The sequence below is a fragment of the Spea bombifrons genome, chromosome 1 (genome assembly GCF_027358695.1).
Source record: "Spea bombifrons isolate aSpeBom1 chromosome 1, aSpeBom1.2.pri, whole genome shotgun sequence".
Classification (NCBI taxonomy): Eukaryota; Metazoa; Chordata; class Amphibia; order Anura; family Pelobatidae; genus Spea; species Spea bombifrons.
Window position 1 is genome coordinate 52,349,155 of NC_071087.1, and position 20,850 is coordinate 52,370,004.

At 35.5% G+C, this 20,850-nt stretch overlaps 1 protein-coding gene across 1 annotated transcript in view; it reads left to right on the forward strand.

The window, feature by feature from the left end:
- The first annotated feature begins 7,133 nt into the window (after positions 1-7,133).
- Positions 7,134-20,850, forward strand: part of SNCA (synuclein alpha) — a 30,494-nt gene continuing 16,777 nt past the window's right edge. The window contains exons 1-4 of the mRNA XM_053461594.1: positions 7,134-7,400; positions 8,567-8,712; positions 12,285-12,326; positions 12,958-13,103. Of these exons, the coding sequence (XP_053317569.1) occupies positions 8,592-8,712; positions 12,285-12,326; positions 12,958-13,103 (309 nt within the window). The 5' untranslated portion in view covers positions 7,134-7,400; positions 8,567-8,591. The remainder of the gene's footprint in view (positions 7,401-8,566; positions 8,713-12,284; positions 12,327-12,957; positions 13,104-20,850) is intronic.

The window sequence follows — 20,850 nt, forward strand, 5'->3', positions numbered from 1 at the left end:
ATGCTCTCACACACACTTACACACCCATGTTCACACACACTTACACATCCATGCTCACACACATATATATATATATATATATATATATATATATATATAATGTATAAACAAAACATATATACATTACATGCTGAAAAAAAATCACATTATTAAAATATGACTGATGATGGAGAGTAAGGGGGAAATATTATAGTAAAATAAACACTACAATCTACAAGAAAATAGAACAGCACCAATATTGTTTTATTAATTCCTAATAAGCTGTAAATTAAAGTATGTGCAATGCATAAACCCTACATAAATCAATGATTAGGTACAATTATATTGCTAGAAATGTTTTGTTCAGCTCATAAATACATAGCATATGGCAGCTGAATTCTCTGCTTCCAGTGCTGGAAGCCAACAGATTGCATCCAAAATGTTTTTATCTAAGATCCTGGTTATCCATGTGTTGACAGAGTTGACTGGATGGAGTTTAATCACACGTTATCAGATCTGATTTAAATGTTCTGATGTCAAATAGATGTCTTCGAAATTATCTGGACAGACACGTTTTTATAAATAGTGGTGTATTTACCTTGAGTGTAGGTCTGGTGGTGGGCAGTGCCCCCAGCCGTCCCCTCTGCAATCAGCATCCTGAATACATCAAGAGGCGATGCACACCGTTAAGACACAGCGTGCTGGAATGTGACGTCATATCCTAGTGCGCCGCATTTCAAAGGCGCGCAGCTATGTCCCTAATAGCTCTGTATTATACTTACAAATGAAAATCAGTATTGCTCGTGTAACTTAGAATAATATCAATATAATAATGAGACAAAAAATAACAATTGCTAGTGCACTAAAAAAGTTTAATACATTTCAATTCATAATAAATAAAAAAAAACAGAGTTCTCCCAAGAAGTTCCCTTTAACATATTCACCTTCAGGCACCAGAAATTCCTGCCTAGTTGCAAGATCTTCTCTTATAGATTGCCTTTATTTGATAGAAACTGATAAAAAAAAAACATACATTTTTTTAAGAAACAATCTATCTTTATGTTCTATTTACCTCGCAATTGGCTGCAGCCCCCCCCCAAAGTGTGTCACATTAAGACAAGAAGAAGAGAAGAAGAAGAAGGTGTTATTATATATCACGTAGCTTGCCTGTGAACCCCCTGTTTCTTTCCAACCTAACAAAATTACATCTACAGAGTTTTACTGTCCTAATGCATTTTTTTACTCAGTAGAGTAATGAGATGGGCAGATAGGAACAATGAAAGGCGTACATTTAAGCTACCTTTAAAAACATTTACCCCTGTAATGGATGCTGGACCCCCACTTTCCTGTTCCCTGTGTTTGTCAATTCCCCCACCCTGGTAAAGTAGCAATATAGCTTATGCCCAGTCCCAATAAAGCATGTTCTCTTGTATCTTACATTTACAATGACAAAGACTCTCACCCAAAGATGTTAGCCTCCTCTTCATGTATATTTTGTGATAAATGTCAAGAAGGCGATCTGGGATATAAGGAGACTCTACACTTTTTTTTGTTTGAAGTCCTTGCTACATAGAATAGAATGGAACCAAAAATAAATGTGGTTTGATATTTAACAGCGTGGAGCATGTTCTTTAATGTACATTGGTTTTTGAAACCGGAATTGGAGAAAATGTGTAGATTTTCAGTATCAGAGCCTAGACAATTATTAATGAAAACTATGTTGAACAATGAAAATACTTTTTCATCAAATGCTTCTCTGCACAAAAACCTTTCTGATCTTTTTTTTTTAAAAGAGGTGAGAGGCAAAATAGTAGAGGTAAGTTTTAAAATCTAGTGGATTGGCCTAAAAGAACGGGGACACACAAGTAAGTCAACTGACCTTGTTTGCACCCGACTTCACTCCTGTTGCCCAAAAATATGTCAAGCAATTCTGAGCGGTGCCAGCAACTCTAAATCATTAACCCCTTAAGGACAATGGGAGGTCCCTAAACCCATTGAAAACAATTTGTCATTAAGGGGTTAAATACCTGATATCATAACAATTTTACATTTTGAAATCAATAAACAATGCCAATAAAAATAATGAACCAACCATGGCATAGTCGTGCCCAGCATTCTAATTGTCTCCCAGCGTGACAAACAGGCCCATGTTTATCGCAATACAATGCAGATATTAACATTAATATTTATCAGCTTTTCTGCAGGGTAAAATAGAAAAGGCAAATAACGCATCAGGGAATTGCTGGTATACCACAAGATGTATCAGATTTTAGATTGAAGTTAAAAATGCTACATAATTCACAGAACGTTGGCGAACAAAAACACATGACAATATATGTAGTAGCAACATTTTTTTTTTCCGCAAAAGCCGTACAGCTTTGAGGAGCACAGTATTGGGGGAAGGCAAACACAACCACGGACAGCAGGAGCATTAAGGATGTTGTATAATAGCCTGAGGAAGTGTCAAAGGCTAGATTGTTGGTAAATTTACCTTTCATCAAGCAGCTCACGGCACGCAAAGTGCCTTAATGTGTTTCTGTGAGACTTAGCTGGTTGTGGAGCATCAAGAATCACAGAACCTGAGAAGCTGGAGCTCATTAATCCACTATTATAAAGGGACAAACAGAAGACCGTGAGGGACAAGTATGATTTGTGTAGGCAATATTTCCATCATAAGTCTTATTAAACAACCACCTATTCATCTATTCTTATTAAAAAAAAAAACATCTTATTGAACGCATAGGATTACCACTGACACTAAAGTGGCAATAGTCACCCAGCACAAAGGCTCGCTAGCAACCCTACATGGCTCTGGGACGAGTTGTCGCTTTGGTTCAACAAGATAAGCATCTTCTCGCCACAGATTACTGCAGCCTAGAAGATGATCACAAACACTTTTGATTTTGACCTATCTGCTCCTGATGAGTTATGGCTGCAACACACGCAGCCAGACACTCCAAGCTCCATACACAAGGATAACATCAGTATATGTGTATCTGCGCATAGATTCACATCCCTTACATCCTTGAGCTTGAGCAAATTCAACTTATATACTTAATTATTAGGCCACATATCCTAAGGGATTGCATTCATCAGCCATGCCATCTGAATCTAATGAATCCAAAGCATCGCCTTCAAAAGACTTAATTACATGGTTTACTTTTAAAACAGCGTTGTGCGTTTCAACCAAAAAGGCTTCTTGTTAACTATTTATTTATTCTTCATCCTGTGTACTTTGGAATAAATGTATGTTCCCAATCTGTCTGGCCTCTCTTCTTTTCCTTTGTTATATTTAAGGTTTTTTTTTATCAGATGGCAGCGAAACTATAAATTAATCCAGAGTGTGGAGCTGACTGTAAAGCTTCATTAGCATTTAATTGATCCAAGGTTTGCTGAAAGTCAGTAAGTACCAAACAATTGTGTAGTGATTTATATTACATAAAGAGAGAAACAATTATTTTCTTTGTAAGAACACATTTTTTTTTACAGTTAAATGTCTGCTTTTTGTACAGAATTGCTTTATTCGCACATTTGCATTTTATGATCTTTAGTACGTTTTAATCTGGGTCTTTTATCATACAGGAGAGGTTCTCCAGCTGCTGTTACAGGGATAGATCACCAAGTCAGGCAGTTGGGTGCCACCCAATGGGTCTTTTGGTCATGGGCTAATTGGGCCACGGTGCTATGTTACAGATGCCTATTTACCAGAATGCTTGGGATTTTGATCAGTACAGTTCCTGCAAGGCCTCCGCTTAACCTGTTGAAGCAGAGCATCAGGATACTATACTGTAATATCTGAGCTATAACGTTCAACAATTCATTTGCAAGGACCTATTAGTTTAAAGTAGGAAGCCCCCCAGGGCATCTGAGGACACACTTGTTTCTCAATACGTTCAATTTAATTTGCTGTTACTTTAGCCTTTCATTCAGGTCTGTATTCTACAGATAAAACCCCTGCAAAAACTTAAATGCATATACATTTGTGTAAATGCTAATTTTTTTCTTGTGTATTTCATAAATTGCTTTTATACGTTATATATACGGGATCACTTTCTTTTTATTTATACTTTACCAAGAGGGTGGTAGAACATAATCCTAACTTAAGTCCTATAGGTTAATACAGTGTGGAAATGTAAACATGCATGGGATAACCATAAAGCTCTCCTGAAACTTAGATGAAACCATGGACTGGTTAAGCTCTGAGACTATACATCAGGCTTTATTAAAATGGCATCCTTGTGAACAATCTGTAGGATATCACATGCCCTCATTACATCACGATAGTAAACTGTATGAAACAACACAATAAAATAAAAAGTGGACATATTTTCGTATACCATTTTCTCTAGGGAATTTATAGCGAACTAAACTGGATTTACAAACGGAATTTAAGGGCGTCTCCAGGCAACGCTTGGAATATTGGATGATTCTTTGTATCAGTCTTAATGTTGTTTATCTGAGTACACCTATTTCCATGATAAGAAACTAAAAAAGATGCAAATAATACATTTAGTAACTTGCACAGACTGGGCATAATAACTTAATTCCGTTTTTTGATTCATCCTTGGCACTGCCGGACCATATAACAACCTATCAGACTGCCCCATAATAGAATTGTGTTGATTTGATGTTGATTCCTTTCCTGGCACCTTACAGTCTGAAAACGTTGATGTTCTTCTTTTAAAGCTTCTACATTTTGCTTTAAAGAAGTATCATGCAGAGGAGACAATCTTGATAGTACTCTATTTTTGAAAAGAAAAAAAAAATTACTTTGAAGAAACATTGTTCTTCTAGAAGGTTAGAGTCTTAGAAATAATGTAAGAAGTTTTACGTTGATGAAAGGGAGGTAGATAGGTGGAACTGCCATCTAGTAGATGAATATTAGTCAAGACTAAGGACTAAATAAGGTCCTAACAGCAGGGGCAAATGGACAAACCAGATGTGCATCCTTAACATTTAAATAAAAGGGTAAGTTGGTTAATTTGGTATTTTGCAGCCTATAAATGACTCTAAGTAAACATTAGTACATGGAAATGATAAGTATGAATTCTCATAAATGTAATATATTTTATGTACATTTATTGAGCAATAAGGCAACTCGTCAATCTGTTAACTCTAGTGCATAGCATATTTAAAATTATCTCGACTCTTTTTGATTCTGAAATTCTAAAAAATGTGATTTAGTGCTGACAGAGTATTGAGACTCTTTACAAAAGGATATATAAAGATGATATTGTATCCCTTTTTAAAATACAAGTCATAATAAAAGTAATAATCTGCTTTATTGTGACTTCTTTGTACATTTTACATCTATAAGTGTTCCTTGTGTAAGGGTCACCCTGTTTTGAAGATTATTGTTTTCTGAGAAGTCATATGTGATAAAATAATGCAGATGGCCACATTAGTAAATTTAGTCTTCCTTTACTTGGTCATTTATTAAAACAGTATACTATATGGTAAAATATCTCCTTCTGTGCGATCTTCTAAAATATAAAGTATTACATGTGCACATGACACGTGTCTCGGATGTACCTAGCAATATACTGTATTTAAAGCATATCATAGGTTGCATACATAAAGAATCACATGTAAAATGCTCATTATATACTAAGTGAAGCATGAAATTACTTTGCTGGGATATAATTTTAAGGGAATCTGTAAGATATTCGTTTTTCTTAAAAATCTAAACTTTTCCTTGACCAAAGAGCAATCAAGACCACATCTTCTAAGTCTTCTTAAATAGGTTTTTCTGTAAGAACAAAGTAGTACTGATGGTGGTTGTAGGTACTGTAGGCTCTGTATTCTTGACAGGATAAAGGAGACCTTGCCTTACTAAGCATGAGTTTTTATACCCCTTTACATTAACAGTTAGGGTATAAGTTCTTGCTATAGATATAGGGCAATATGTTAGTTTTAGGAATCCTATTGGACCAAGCGCACAGCTTAGAGGGAACACTGGTCATGGGATACACTGGAATTCCACAGAAGACCCTCTAACAGCTACGTCACGTGATTGAGAACACATGTTCCCTAGCACTCAAGTTGCATCCAGGCCTAAAGTGTGTATATGTATAGGAAAGAATAAAATCATCTTACAAAAGCTAACAACCAATGTCATGGCTACCTCCTTAGAAGCCAATGTGTCATGGCTGCCTACTCGAAATACTGTCTGTGTCATAGTCTAGGAGGAGGAGGGCTCACCATCTTTTGATACTAGTAGTACCTGGTATACCGCAATAATGAAAGACGTTCATGCCTGCAAACATTGTGTATGAAGTGGATCCCAATAAGTCTTGCTAACAATTCATCTGCGGAACCATCTGCTCTGTGATCGCATGTATGCAGCATATGTCGTTTTTAAAAGTACACCCCAGCTCACTGCTATTGATATCTATGTTAATGTTTTGTCATATTTTGTAAAATAACATGTTTCATAGATTGAGATGACCTTTGTTCCAATAACGCTCGCAAAATACTTTAAATAACCAAAAATGAGATTGGTCTGCTCTTCATAAATGTACATGATTTAATATATTTTTTCTTCAATTTTTTTTGTACAATACGGACACAAGACAATAAGAACCATGCTTTTAAGATTTAAAGCAAATACACTGATCATATACCAACTATTTTTTAAATAACATTTTAGTTTTATATATATATATATATATATATATATATATATATATATGCTACACATAAGCAATTGCAATAACCTTCTTAGAAAAATATTTATTGCATAATCATAGTCATTTGGCAATGAATAATTCAGCACAGCATGTATTCCCCAGCTGTTGGTGAGAGGTAGTTGATAATGTGAATTTCTAGAGATGACATTTTTTTTTTTTTATGTTGACTTTAATTTATTTATGTTGCTTGTGTTTAAAAACAGATGTGATTGCTGCCTTTCACCATTAGCGTGTCAAATTAACGAGATCCAAACATTCATTTTCTGATATGACCTCCAGTTCTTAATCTAGAGGAATCCTGCTGATAATGGCTCTCATTGTTTGCTGGAGAAGCAGTCAGCTTAGAAGTGGTCCAGATTGGGGAGTATGACTACGATTATTCCGTTTTCACACTGACAAATCAGGCATGAGGAAAAAAGAAGAAAGAGGAGGAGGAGGGAAATGTAGAGGGTGTTGGGCAAAGAAGGAGAAATAGACAAACGGAGAAGATTGCTTTCAGAGTGTTGTGCCCTTACTATATTTTGTCTTTTTTTCCTATTTCTTTTCCATTTTGAACATACATATATTTAATATTGCTGTCTTACCTGATTTAACATTCCATCAGGTTGTTAATAGTCGTATAAGTCTCTAGGGCTTCATTTAGCAGACATGTACTGATTTCATTTACCTGTTCTTACTCACCTGCTGATATTATCCCTCGTGGACTACCCTCCCTGTGAACCAAAGGTTTATGTAAGTATGTAATGTGTGCGTGTATTATATATAATTGTGTAAACCTATATATATATATATATATATATATATATATATATATATATATATATATATATATATATATATATATATAGATAGATAGATTATTTTTTATATATATTGTAGTATTTTTTATTATATCTATATATATATACATATTTATAATGCAAACTACTACTTAACATATACATATTCATGTGTGTTTTAGGTTATCTTTGAATTGTAAAAGATAGCAGTGATGCTGATGTGTGATATATATATATATATATATATATATATATATATACATCACTCCTATACTTTTCCTTTACAAATCTAAAAAGCTGTACATATTTGCTATAGGTTTTAATGAAACACTGTTGAAATGAGGCAAGTGAAATACAATTTTAATTGATACTAAGCTCTCTCTAGAAACACTTGCCTCTCGCATAATACTGCTGGAAGTAAATCTGATCATTGATATTAATCATCTCACCTGGGACCGCAGATCACCTGAGCTGTTGGTGTAATAGGGAAAGACAAAGTGGAGCAGATTGAAAGCAATAACCTTGTTTTCTAAGCATTCATAGATGAGATATTGCTTGACGCTTACACCTGTTGTCCTGTCTCATCTATACATTTCTAGAATGCTTTAATATATATTACTTTAAAAAATGACTATAAAAAAATACTTTTTAAAAAATAAAGTAACACTTGTAATCGATATACTGTATATTTTAAATTCCCCAACAGTTACCCCCAAGTTTCACTACATTTGAAATCTGCTTTCTATAGAAGCTGTAGAATGGGTTACATCCACGAGAATATATATCATTACCGTTCTAAAGTCATTAACGACCGCTAATATCTCCATTTTCATGATTTCATATAATAAATCATAAGAGGAGAGCAAATCTTTAGACAATCAATCATTATCTGAACACTAGTTAGTTTATGTCACATCCCTAGAGATCTAGGCATATAAAGCACTGGATAATTAAATGATGTAGAGGGACCACCTTGGCAAACTACGATTGTTAAGGAATACTGTACATGAATGTGTGCGCATGAATTAACAATTTCCGAGAAAATTTGTAACGTGCTGACCTATGATTGTTTGGTTATGTATGTCTGTTTTTTGTTTTGTTTTTGCTTTGATTTTACAGAACTACTACCATACGATTATCAGCTATGGATGTTTTCATGAAAGGGCTTTCCAAGGCTAAAGAGGGGGTTGTGGCAGCTGCTGAAAAAACTAAACAGGGTGTGGCAGAGGCAGCAGGGAAGACAAAAGAAGGCGTTATGTATGTGGGTAGGTAAAAAATAATCAATAATTTGTCAACTGTTAAATTAGGGGCAGTGCTTTGTCTTGTGGGGGGAGAAGATCTGTATCTGGAGAGGCATGTCTTGCACTTCTGGTGGAAATTCAAATTATACCTTGATTACATATCAAAGGAACAAATCATTTTAACAGATAATACATATTTTATTGGAGGAAAAAATCCATTATACTTTTTATAAAATAAAATCTGTATTTTTTTTTCTTATATATAGGCTTTTTCCGTATGTATAATATGGTTTGGTACAAACATGTATGCTAGAACATTGCAGATTGAAATATGTAATAGACATTGTAATATTATTTTAAAAAAAATTTCTTCGGATTTAGAATTCCCTATAAGAAAAAAATAGCGGAAGAAACCCCAATAAGGTCTATTCACTAAAATGACAGTGCTAACAAGTTGTCAATAAAATGTGAGATGGAAGCAGCCAACTCGCATATGCATTACTGCCAACTCGCATTTTGTACTCGCATGAAACACGTGACTTGTGCAGGTTGTAAAAACAAGGAATGTGCTGATAAACCTATTTAAACCCCTCTTTTATAAACTTCACCTGGGTGGTTTACATGTGATGGGTAGCTAATGATTCTGTAAGTTTTGGATATTTATTTTGATGTACATTTTTGCTCATATTATCCCCTTCATCATGCGTCATAGAGGATCTAGGGAGAAGGATATTCAAGGGGTTAAGGTGACTGTAAATCCTACATCCTACAGGGTGTGAGATGAGGGAGCAAATGAGTGGAGGTTCAGTTATATTTTACCTCCTCATTGTGCATGAAATGGGGTAAAAGAGGATGCATAGGTGGGCTCTCCCTCCTAAGGTTACTTTTTAATAAGCAGATCGTGTGGGGATCCACTTCAATCTGGATGACTTTGTTTTATCATTTATTTATATTTTCGGTTTTGGTTTTTTTTTTACATATTTTTACATATTTTACATATTTTTGCGAGTTGCAGGCATGGATATGCAAGTTGTGACTCAACGCACATGACATTGCAAGCCGCTGGTAAATAAGGAAATGTAAAAGTTGCAGTTTGAAGGTTGGCATGCAAAGTCATGTAAGTTCAGTCAGGTCTGGACAGTAGAGTCCTTACCTTGACTCCTTAAGTCTTCAATATTTAGTGTATTTTTTATAGCATCATTGGCTGGCACATTGTCTTTCCTTCTGTTCACAGGCATCCATATTTTTTTTAATGTGCACTAGCTCGACATTGATGAACTTAATTATGCAAATTCCATAAATTGTAGCAAATCTTTGTTCTTAATAAAAATTCATGTTATGTGTGTGCATGAGTGCATTCTTAATGATACTGTGACAAAAGCCATTGGAGGATGGAAAACGAGTTGATAAAATTAGTAAAACGAGTTAACATGCATATTTTACCAGGTAAAAATGCACAATAGACTACTGCTATATCCATTTAAAGAGTGACCCTGTTTGTGGCCTATAAGGAATTGGATAAAACAATTCAAAGGGTTATATATAATTAAATTACTAGATTGGGTACAGTGGCTAGTTTGGTATTGTCATGTTTAAGCGGTAATAAGGCTTCTGGATGAAACAATATGAAACACAGGAAGCTCCATTCAATAAGAAGCCTTCTATGAATAGGGAAACCTTCTATGGATAGGGAAGTATCTGTTATATGGTTACATAGAAAACAACCCAGCATCACCATAACACTTGTCATGTATAACACATTTGTGATTTGTGTAACAAATGGTAAACTATTGTCTACTATAAAACCTTTGTGTTAGTCAGCAGAGACAAGCTGTCCATTAAAGCACTTAAGCATGCCTTGTGGCGTACAAGTGTTTAATGTATGATAAGGTCACGTCACTGCCTACATGCCAGCCTACTGACATAGCTCACAAAAGGGATTTTATTCATAATTACTAATGCTACAATCCTCAGTATTAACCATGGCCTTGGAACAATTTGTAATGAAAATCTCTAGAACCAGCTTCTCCTGCAATGTATTAAATGGCGTTAGCTCTAATGTGTGTTTGTTAATAAAGCTGAATGTAGGATTGGTGGACCTGCTGCATGACGGCCTGCTGCAAAACAGTTCAGATGTTGAACTTTCATCCCTTGAAATTCCTACAAAGTGTTTAGTTACAACCAGCTATTGTAGCTTACTCACATATGGTAATATTCATAAAGGCTCAAGCTGTGTCAAAGGACTGGCAGACTTGACAACTGAATCACTGACTGACAGACTAGGTTGATGACCGGCTTGGCCAGCTAATTTGATAGACAGTAGTTGGGATGAACTTGACAGCACCTCAAGAGAACTCAAGAAGAGAATTACAATGTCCAACTTGGTGCAACTTAAAAGCTAGTTGCTGTTCAGGTTGACATGAGTCATATTGTGTTAATTTATTCAACTTACAACTCAACATTTTGTGCATAAACATTGAAACTCAGAAAGGGAATAATTGAAGATTTTTTTTGGGGGGGTTGCCCAAAGCATTTAAGCATTTACAAAACAACAACCCTGTTACTTAAAATGTGTGAGAGCGCATTGGAAATCTGAATGTCTTTGAAAAATAGTGTTAGGAAGACTATGGCATAGTATTGTGTAGGTATATAAATAGGAAATTGAACCATTTTGTTTTAGCTGCAGTTCATACTCTCTTTTTCCTTTTGCTACGAAATTGATATTCAATAACTCTTTCTCATATTGGCAACTGGAAAGTTCAGATAGGTCACTACAGTTGCTTATTAGGACTGTCATTTTACCCTACATGAGAAAAAAAAATCTCATTACGTTACTATCTTGCCTGTTATTTTAAAAAGACCTGTTAGTCTGCTGTAGGGAAGGAATTCATTCCAGAGCACAGGTGGGATCATAGATAGCCAGTGGTATTATAACAGTAGATTCAATACAAAAAACTAAGGATGACAAAAGAATCATGAAATGAGAATTAAAGTTCAATTGTCAGTGTTCGTGTAGAATTTCAGACTTCAAAACGAGAACTGAGAAACCGGTGGTAATGATGTCATTATCAAAAGTTGGCCTTTTCCATTAATAGCAACACATTCTAAACACATACACTTGTGCTTGGCAGATTACAATGACGAATGGTGCCTTTTTGCATTAATGTACGATTTCACTCGCATTCTTTTTTCGGGCAAGTAAAAGAGTCACCGAGGCACCCCAAGGCTTTACTAATTTAGGAGATCCCCATCCTTTACATAAAGGCAAAGGGAGATGGGAGAAAAAAAACTTTGCTAGGAAAATGCTCCTACATTGAACAACCCCATCCCATCTCAAATGCCCATTAATATAGTCTACCATTTAAAAAGTTATAGCTTATTTTTGGGGTCAATTGTAAGAAAAAACTGGAAGGGGGCAAATATTCAGAGGAAAAAAACAGTTTAACAACAGCGCTGAGAGGCAACCTGTGGCAACCCAGGCATTACATAGGTGTCTCTTGCATAATATGTTCTTTAAAAAAAACTTACAATGGATGGAGGTGATATCTCATGTAACCATTCATTTTTTACCAAAGTCTCTTTTGTTCTATCCAAAGGTTCTAAAACGAAGGAAGGTGTTGTTCACGGAGTAACAACAGGTGCGTAAAATTTGGGTTTTGAGAATAACTCACAAAGATTTACACTTCATTGTCATATATTCTTTGCGTGTTTATATTTTGGTCAAGGATATAACACATCATCTGACTACAGTATCACATATATCTTATAAACTGGTTCTTGAATATCCCCTTTACAAATGTGCACAAGGTTTCAAAGACAGATGGAAAGTAGGTGTTTTAGCTGGCTTGGAGCTGGCTTGCATTTCTACCCTAATGACAAGCTGGGCTGTCAGGCATTGAACTCAAGTCCATCTCAAATATATATTGACTCACCTATCTTTTAAACAACAAGTTACAATCAGCCCAATAAAACCAGGAAGTGTACTGCAGACTTGTTCAACTCGATATCTATTATCTCTAATCCCCTGGTCACTAGCTGAAACCACCCCCGGTAAACACTTTTTGATTAAATGCATTCAAATAATAAAACCAGGAATGCTTTCCTACCCACATACTTAGGGTGACAAACCCTATAATACATTAATTCCCCTCTTGTAATCATAAAGTCCAAGAAAGCCTAAAACTAAAAGAATTTTTTTTTTTTTTTAAACTTTCATAGTTAGTGAATGTTCCTTTTATTATTTAGCTTCTTCATTTCTTTTATATCCAGTGGCTGAAAAGACCAAAGAACAGGTGTCTCATGTTGGAGGAGCAGTAGTCACAGGAGTGACTGCAGTAGCCCAGAAGACAGTAGAGGGGGCAGGAAACATTGCGGCAGCCACAGGGTTGGTTAAGAAGGACCAAATGGCTAAACAGGTTGGTGATCAAAATAATACACTAAATGATCTATTTTCCTTTTAGTTAGGAATGTAACAAAATAATACATATGTGTGATGAGTTAAGGGTTAAGCTGAAGATTGTCGGAGGCCCAGACTTTTTAGAATTCATTTCTTACAATCAGTATTACAATCTCCCTTTCTAAATTGTTAAAGTTACACTGAAAGGCAGGGGTAGGGTGGTCCAAAATTCTTTGAAAAAGACCACGTTACATGATCAATGGTAAAAGCGAGGTTACTCATACAGTGTGTTTGAGGAGCTAGAAAGAAGGCACAAGGCAGGTTAAATAGGAAGGGAGTAAGAGAGTGAAGGTAGGGCAGTTAGGGGGTAAGTAATGTATGTATGTTAGAGTGAGTGTGCATGTGTAAGTGGATTTGTTAACATCAATGTATGTGTGTATATGTATTGAGTATGTGTGTGTTAGCATGAGTAAGTTTGTGTAACTGTAACTATGTGTGCCAGTGAGAGTGTTATGTATGGTGGGGGGTTCATGGGGCCACTTGGCTTTACCTGCCCCCTGTGCCAGAAGCTGCTAGCCCTCCCCTGCTTAAAGGAGCAGGAAGAGGTGAGTTACCCATTACATTGAGTAACTCAGGGTTTACTGCATGATCCATACAAATAAAACCTGTTTTTATTACTGCATCACAGTGACCTAGTAAATGATGGATTTACTGCTAGTTGTTAATTTTCTGTAAGGGAAAGGGACATTTTTTCAGTCCTTAAATAAGCTTGTGTTTAGTGCGCATTAGGAGTCCATTTTGCTCCATGCATTTTACTGCATTCAAATACATGAACGCATTGCTTTTTAATTGGAATCGGAAATTGAGACCAGTTTTATCTCCATCTGCTTTTTCTGAAGAAAACACTGTACCAAAATACATGACAGCTAACTTTGGGTTTCCATCAAGATCAGTCGGATTAAACCTGCATGCTGGGAGACTCACTCACTCACTTGGTTCTTTATGTTCCATTTAACTTGCTTGGTTCTTTACATTAATAAATAGTTTGAACTGTGATATTCCCCTTAAAGTTCAAGTCAAGTGTATGACTGCACATATCTTTGTCTACCTGTGAGTTCTTCAGTTATATTACCCTCCTGTTATATACAGTATATTCTGTATATATACATGGTGGGTGGCACAGAGACATATAATGAGATGGTAAAATGGGCAGAAAGTGGGTGAAACTAGGCAGGAGCAGGCATAGCTAAATGTCATTATCACAGATTGGAGGCATTGTGCACCCCATACATACGTTGTAGGCATTTTACAGCATTTCAGCTATTTTTACATAAGTTTCAAGCAACCTCATTTTCATAAAGTGAATATCTAGGTTCAAATGTTCAATATCTGCTGAATGTATCAAACTTATTTTATGTGGAGATTTTTGACAGCAGTATAGGTTTTTCTGTTCAAAGGATGTTTGAAGAATTCCAATAGCTAAAGCTGTTGCAGCCTTGCTCTGAGGAACCCTATGGCTATATCAGCAAAAACGAAAAAAATATGTATAAGACGATATAAATATGAAATAATAAACTCCAACAATAACCTCACTGTATCCCATCTGATCAATTAAAGACACAGGTCCAGTTTTGAATCATCTACTAAAATAAATCTTTCATGTGACTGAAAATAATATTTATAAACCACTGCTCAGCTGAAGTTTTGTTAGTTCTAAATTTTTCCATTCATTTGTCACAAAAAATAACTGTAAACATAACATATTTATTACAGATCTGCTGCACTCCATATTTATTTAACTAAAATAAATTTTTTTCTACAGTTGTAAAGGGCCCGATTAACAATAGGGCAAAGGGGGCATTTAGCTTAGGGCCCCTGATGGCAAGGGCCCCCACATGCTGTTGTGACATTTATGTAGTTTCCTGTACTGCACACAAGGCCGGCCCAAGACATTATACTGCCCAGGTCCAAGGATGAAATGCTGCCCCCTCATCCAAAACCACATTCATCAAACCATGTCCAGATCCATTGACAGAACAGGGGAGAGGCTGTCCCCCATGGCTCTGCACTTTGACAGAAGTACACCAAGAGACCAGGTTCGCAGAGAAGCGGAAGAAGGCAGAAGCAAGAAGACAGAAGAAAGAAACTGGAGGCAAGAATAGTGCAGATAGATTTGTGGAGAAAGAGGTGCAGAAACGCTTCTTTTTCTCCATTAATCCATCCAGAAAGAACATGCCTTGGGATTTGCCCCTGTCAAAGTGCCGTCTGGATCCCACGGACCCACTGGGACTCATGTAAGGGCCGGCTCTGACAACACAGCAGGAACACAGTGCTTGTTCTGCTGGGTGATGGAAGATGGGGACACCAATTTGAGATCGAGCCAATCATGGCAGAGGAAGCCTTTTGACAGAACAGCAAATACAAATCTCCTTTATTAGGCACATGTGTACAAATGTCAGTTTATATGCATGTGAACAGGGCCAGATTGGCCACCTGGCATACCAAGCAAATGCCAGTGGTCCGGTGGCCTGCATCGCTCCATACCCACGTAATCTCCCGCAGTGTGTGTGTGTCTGCATTAATAAAGGTACTTGTGAAGTGGATGCATATGTAAACATGTGTGTATATGTAATATGCATTTGCATCTCCACATTCATGGACATATGTGTAGTTAAAAATGTAAGGTAAAATATTCCCAATTTACTTCTGGATTGGTGTTTAATCGTCAATATACTAATAGTTCACTTTTATATTTTATTTTTAGGAGATGATTAAACTTGTTTTGGGACTTCCCAAAGCATCCAATTCTTATTCATCATTAGAGAATCTACTATATTTATATATTTTTTTAAACTGAGAAAGTAGGCTTTTGTCTGATTCTCTGGAGTTCACCATCATCATCATCGGCATATGCAATACATGTTATCTTTCTTACTGGTGTATTTTGTACATTCCCAGATTACAGATTACACAAAAACTGACAGAACTCTGATATTTAACCATGGAGACCTGGTGCACTTCAGAAAGTAAAAGAATTACTACAGCACTATGCTCCAATTAGGCATCTCTATTTCATGCCTGGCATGACATTGCCAACTTTTTTTTATTTATGACAAAAAGATATTTTTAAACATAATCTGCTCCCCATCGCATTTGTCACAAACAACGGGGTTCTTAGTTTTCTTAGGGAAGGGGTTGTAAACAATGTCCCCTAATGGCTCCCCTTGATCTCGATCCACTCCTGCTAGTCATACGTGAAGAATTTAACAAGTCAAAATTACACCCAACATCGAACAAAGATAAAAGTCTGCATGTCATGATGTGATTACGGTTTCAGAAAAGGTGCCTCTTATGAGGTCTGTTAGAAACATAGATAGATACAGAGATAGATAGATAGATAGATAGATAGATAGATAGATAGATAGATAGATAGATAGATAGATAGATAGATAGATAGATAGATAGATACAGAGATAGATAGATACAGAGATAGATAGATAGATAGATAGATAGATACAGAGATAGATACAGAGATAGAGATATAGATAGATAGATAGATAGATAGATAGATAGATAGATAGATAGATAGATAGATAGATAGATAGATACAGAGATAGATAGATACAGAGATAGATACAGAGATAGATAGATACAGAGATAGATATATATATAGAGAGAGATAGATAGATAGATAGATAGATAGATAGATAGATAGATAGATAGATAGATAGATAGATAGATAGATAGATAATAGATAGATGTTTTATCAGCAGGGGATCAAATAATTTATTCCTTCACTGTAGATAGATAAAGTATTATGAATCTCCATAAATCATATGTATAGCATAAATGTTACAAACAAGCACTCGGTTTGTACATTTGTTCCATGTAATTTACATGTGAAGAAAAAAAAGATGTATCTCTACCAGTATTAGCTATTCCTTTGGTTTTGCTGCAGTTGGAATGCTCTAACAGTAAACTCAGTGTACTCATTGAATACAAATTCTAGCAGTGCATGCTGTTACTCTGGCAATCATAATCAAGGTTATGTTCCCATTACTGTTACATAAGGACATTTTTTTATCATGTGAAAGATCACTTCTAACAAATACCCACCTGTTTTTCTATTAAAACAAATACAAAGAATATGAAATACATATATTCAGAGCAATGAATTCTGATCCCATCAGCTAAGTGACATAGCAGTACGAATTTTAGTTAATTCTGAGTAACTAACTACGTAATCTTTTTGTATTTGCCAGCCTTATTGTCCTCTACTTCAGCATCACAATGATTCTGTTGGTAAAAACATTAAACTATAATGAACACCCAAAAACCTATATATGTTTGTTATAAATAAAAAGGCTACTAGATACAATGGGCACAATGCTTTTGACCAATATAGGACACATATCATAAGATGTTTATTACAACTTTCATGTTGAGAGTTTACCAAACTAGGATGTTATAGCCACATTTGTTCAACATCCGTTCTATTTACAGTATTTAATACGGTACCTGATTTCACAAACCCATCAGATGACACGGGAAGCCATACATTTGATGACCTTGCCAAGGCCACCTTGGTAAACTCTGTCAGCAAAACAGACTGAGTAATACATAGCTAAGTCATTTAACTACAGGAAACACTTGTTGACATACAGCCTTCATGATACATAGTTCAGTCAGCAAGATGAATGGTTAAACGCTTTTAAAAATGACTGTTTAATCATTAAAACCCATCATTTTGGCCTTAATGGGGCAGAAAAGTAATTTATAAGGATTAATCTCTATGAAGCATGTCCCTAAGCAATGATTGTCTTTCAGGTTCATATATCTGGAAGTGCTACCAACCAAGGCTCCTGTCTAGAGATTTTCCTCACTACAGCCTAAATGCAGACCCACAAACAAACAATTCACCTAAAAACCTAAGTAAACAAAAACAGAATTTGCAATACATTTTAAATAGTTATTGTAAAATAAAGAATAACCTGTTATCAAAGCATAATTTACTGAACGCAATACAGCAAAATATAATAGGTTAATTCTGTTTTGTATTGAATTAAATGCTGAATTGCATAAATAATTATGTTTGGCTGTGTTTGTGGATATTGGGAGCTGATCTGCATTACATTTTTATTTTAAATGGAAAGAAAATTATTTGAGGATAGGAAACATATTTAAATTTTCTAATAATGGCAACAGTAAATATATTGAGATAAAAATACACACAACTACTCAAACTCTGTTCTAGGTTGATTCACATTCAGATGTTCTTTGCTTTAATTAAGCTGTCAGAAGGAACATTTTCACAAAGCATCTGACAGACCATCAACTTTCTTCTTAAAATTAGTATTCTGGTGAATAATTTCAATTTATTTGGACATTGGCCCAAAATGCCTGCTGAAGTGGATTATTGCTATGCCTATAAATACCCACCAATCCATCACTGCCAAACAGCAATGGGAAAGCAGATGAAGATCACACAGATCAATTAGTCATTATTCAATTTTGCAGGTATGGGACTGTAGGTCGATTAACTTTATAAAAGGATTGGTAAATCTATTAAGAAATCGTAACCGTAACTGTATAGTCACTATGAAAATCCTCTTGTGGCACGTGTGGTATCATTGTTAGTGGATCTATGTCATGAAGCCCCAGCAACGGGAAAACCTGTGAACATACTATATCCCAAAAGAGCATTCCATATTCAGAATAAAATGTAAATCTTGTAACATTAAACAACCAAAAAGTCAAGAGAAATATTTTGGACTTGTGCCATAGAGCTATAACACCCTATCAACAAAGGTCCCCAATCCGATCTACAGTTCACTCTTGTAGAAATACCCTAAATGCAAGTAAAACATACTTTCAGAGACCACAGCAAATGACCACAATTTAAACTTGGAAATACCTACGGCTAATTCTAGGATTGTGGATGGCATTTTTGGTAGTTACACTGAATAGCTAGAGGCAAACATGGTTCTAGTTGGCCATCCTCTTGACCACTGGCAATTCCGCCCTTCTGAGGCTACTCCCCAGAGAAGATTCACAATATGTTAATTTGAAGTAAAATAAATTCATAAACTTAATAATAGGAATTTGTTAGTTACACATCTGCAGTTGATGATTGCATTTAAACAGAAGCCACCATCAAATGGGTATCAATCAATGTGAGATGTATCACCTAAGAATATTTTTCCATGTGCATGTGTTTAGAGATTGACAAGGTATGTCATTGAATTAAGTTAAAGTATCTTCTTCCTAATCTGAGTATTTGTACAGCACTGTGTTTTGATATCTCTATGGAGAGAGCAGGAATTCAACTATACAAATAGACCTTTGTTCTAAAAAGAATAAGTAAACAATGAAGTTACAGCAAAATGTCTTAGTTTAATCATGACTTTTTGTGTTTTTATGCTTTGGTACCTATGTGTCCATTGTTTTCAAGTGTAAATGGTCTTTTGTTTGCATTTAGAAAAAGGGTGCCTTGTGTTGAACATGGTTGGCAGAACCTGATAAGCTAGTGACTGTTCTAGTGGCTAAAGATAATGCTTCTTCTAGATTTCATCAGATGAAATGAGCAGTCGGCTTTTTCAGCTTTGGTGCTTTGTAACTTGATGCGATAAAACCTGATCAACTCCACATGCATTTCATAGGACTTATTTTCTTATACCATACCCCATTCATACCCACTGCTTAAATTGCACATTAACATAAGTTTTTATTTTGTGGTACACTGTATTTTATAATGTCACTACCATTCCTTTTTTTTTTATACCTCTGGACTATTGTCAATCAATCTCTCTTACTATTATATGACCATACCTATTATGCTTTTACTGAGAAAAGTTCATGGTAAATCATCATATTCCCTTACTGCTTGTCATCTTTCATGTTACTCTTCCTATGTTCTTCTTAAAAGTGTCCATTCCTCAATTCAATCATTATTAAAAAAATAAGAAAGTCTTTTAAATCCAGTTTAAATGTCTTATGTTTCCAATTTACTCTTTTTTTGCGGGCAGCTGGGATAATGGGACGGTTCGGGAGATCCTCTGATCTCTCTCTTTACAGGACCAGAGAGCTGTAAAATCGATGGAGGTGTAGGCTTTATTACCGCTCCCATGTGGCCACCTCACAAACCAGTCTGCAACTGAATGCTGTAAGGTTACTCTTATTCACTCTGCAGTCTCATTATTTTCCAGCTATCGCTTATTTGTGTGTTACCTCTAGAGTGCAAAGTGTAACAGTCTCACAAAGTCAGAAGCAAAGTATATAAAATTGAAAAGTTCAAGGGAAAACCAATTAATATTACGGTATTGGCAGATACGTAAGCTAACAGCATATGAGTAAGTCTGGATGCCTGGCAGTAATGTAACAATAATGGGCATTACAATTTTCACTATTTTTACACCCTTTTAAGCATTAAGAATTAAAAGATGTTGACATTGAAGTGCAGTGACCATGAGTTCCTACCACAGACGCAGGCTCCACTTTATGGCTATATAAAAAGGTATAAAGTTCTTTATAATGACTATTTGGTTCTAATAATATGAGTCAGAAGCCAATTGCTAGAGTAAAATGCAGCTTCACATAAGAATTAAAAACCTTGGAGGTGCCCCTTTCAGACGTAATGCTCTTTGAGGTTTTGAAAGCATATATATATATATATATATATATATATATATATATATATATATATATGTCTCTACGGATGTTGAAGCTTCTTTGGAACGGATTTTTTTAATAATCAGGGATTTAGTTCC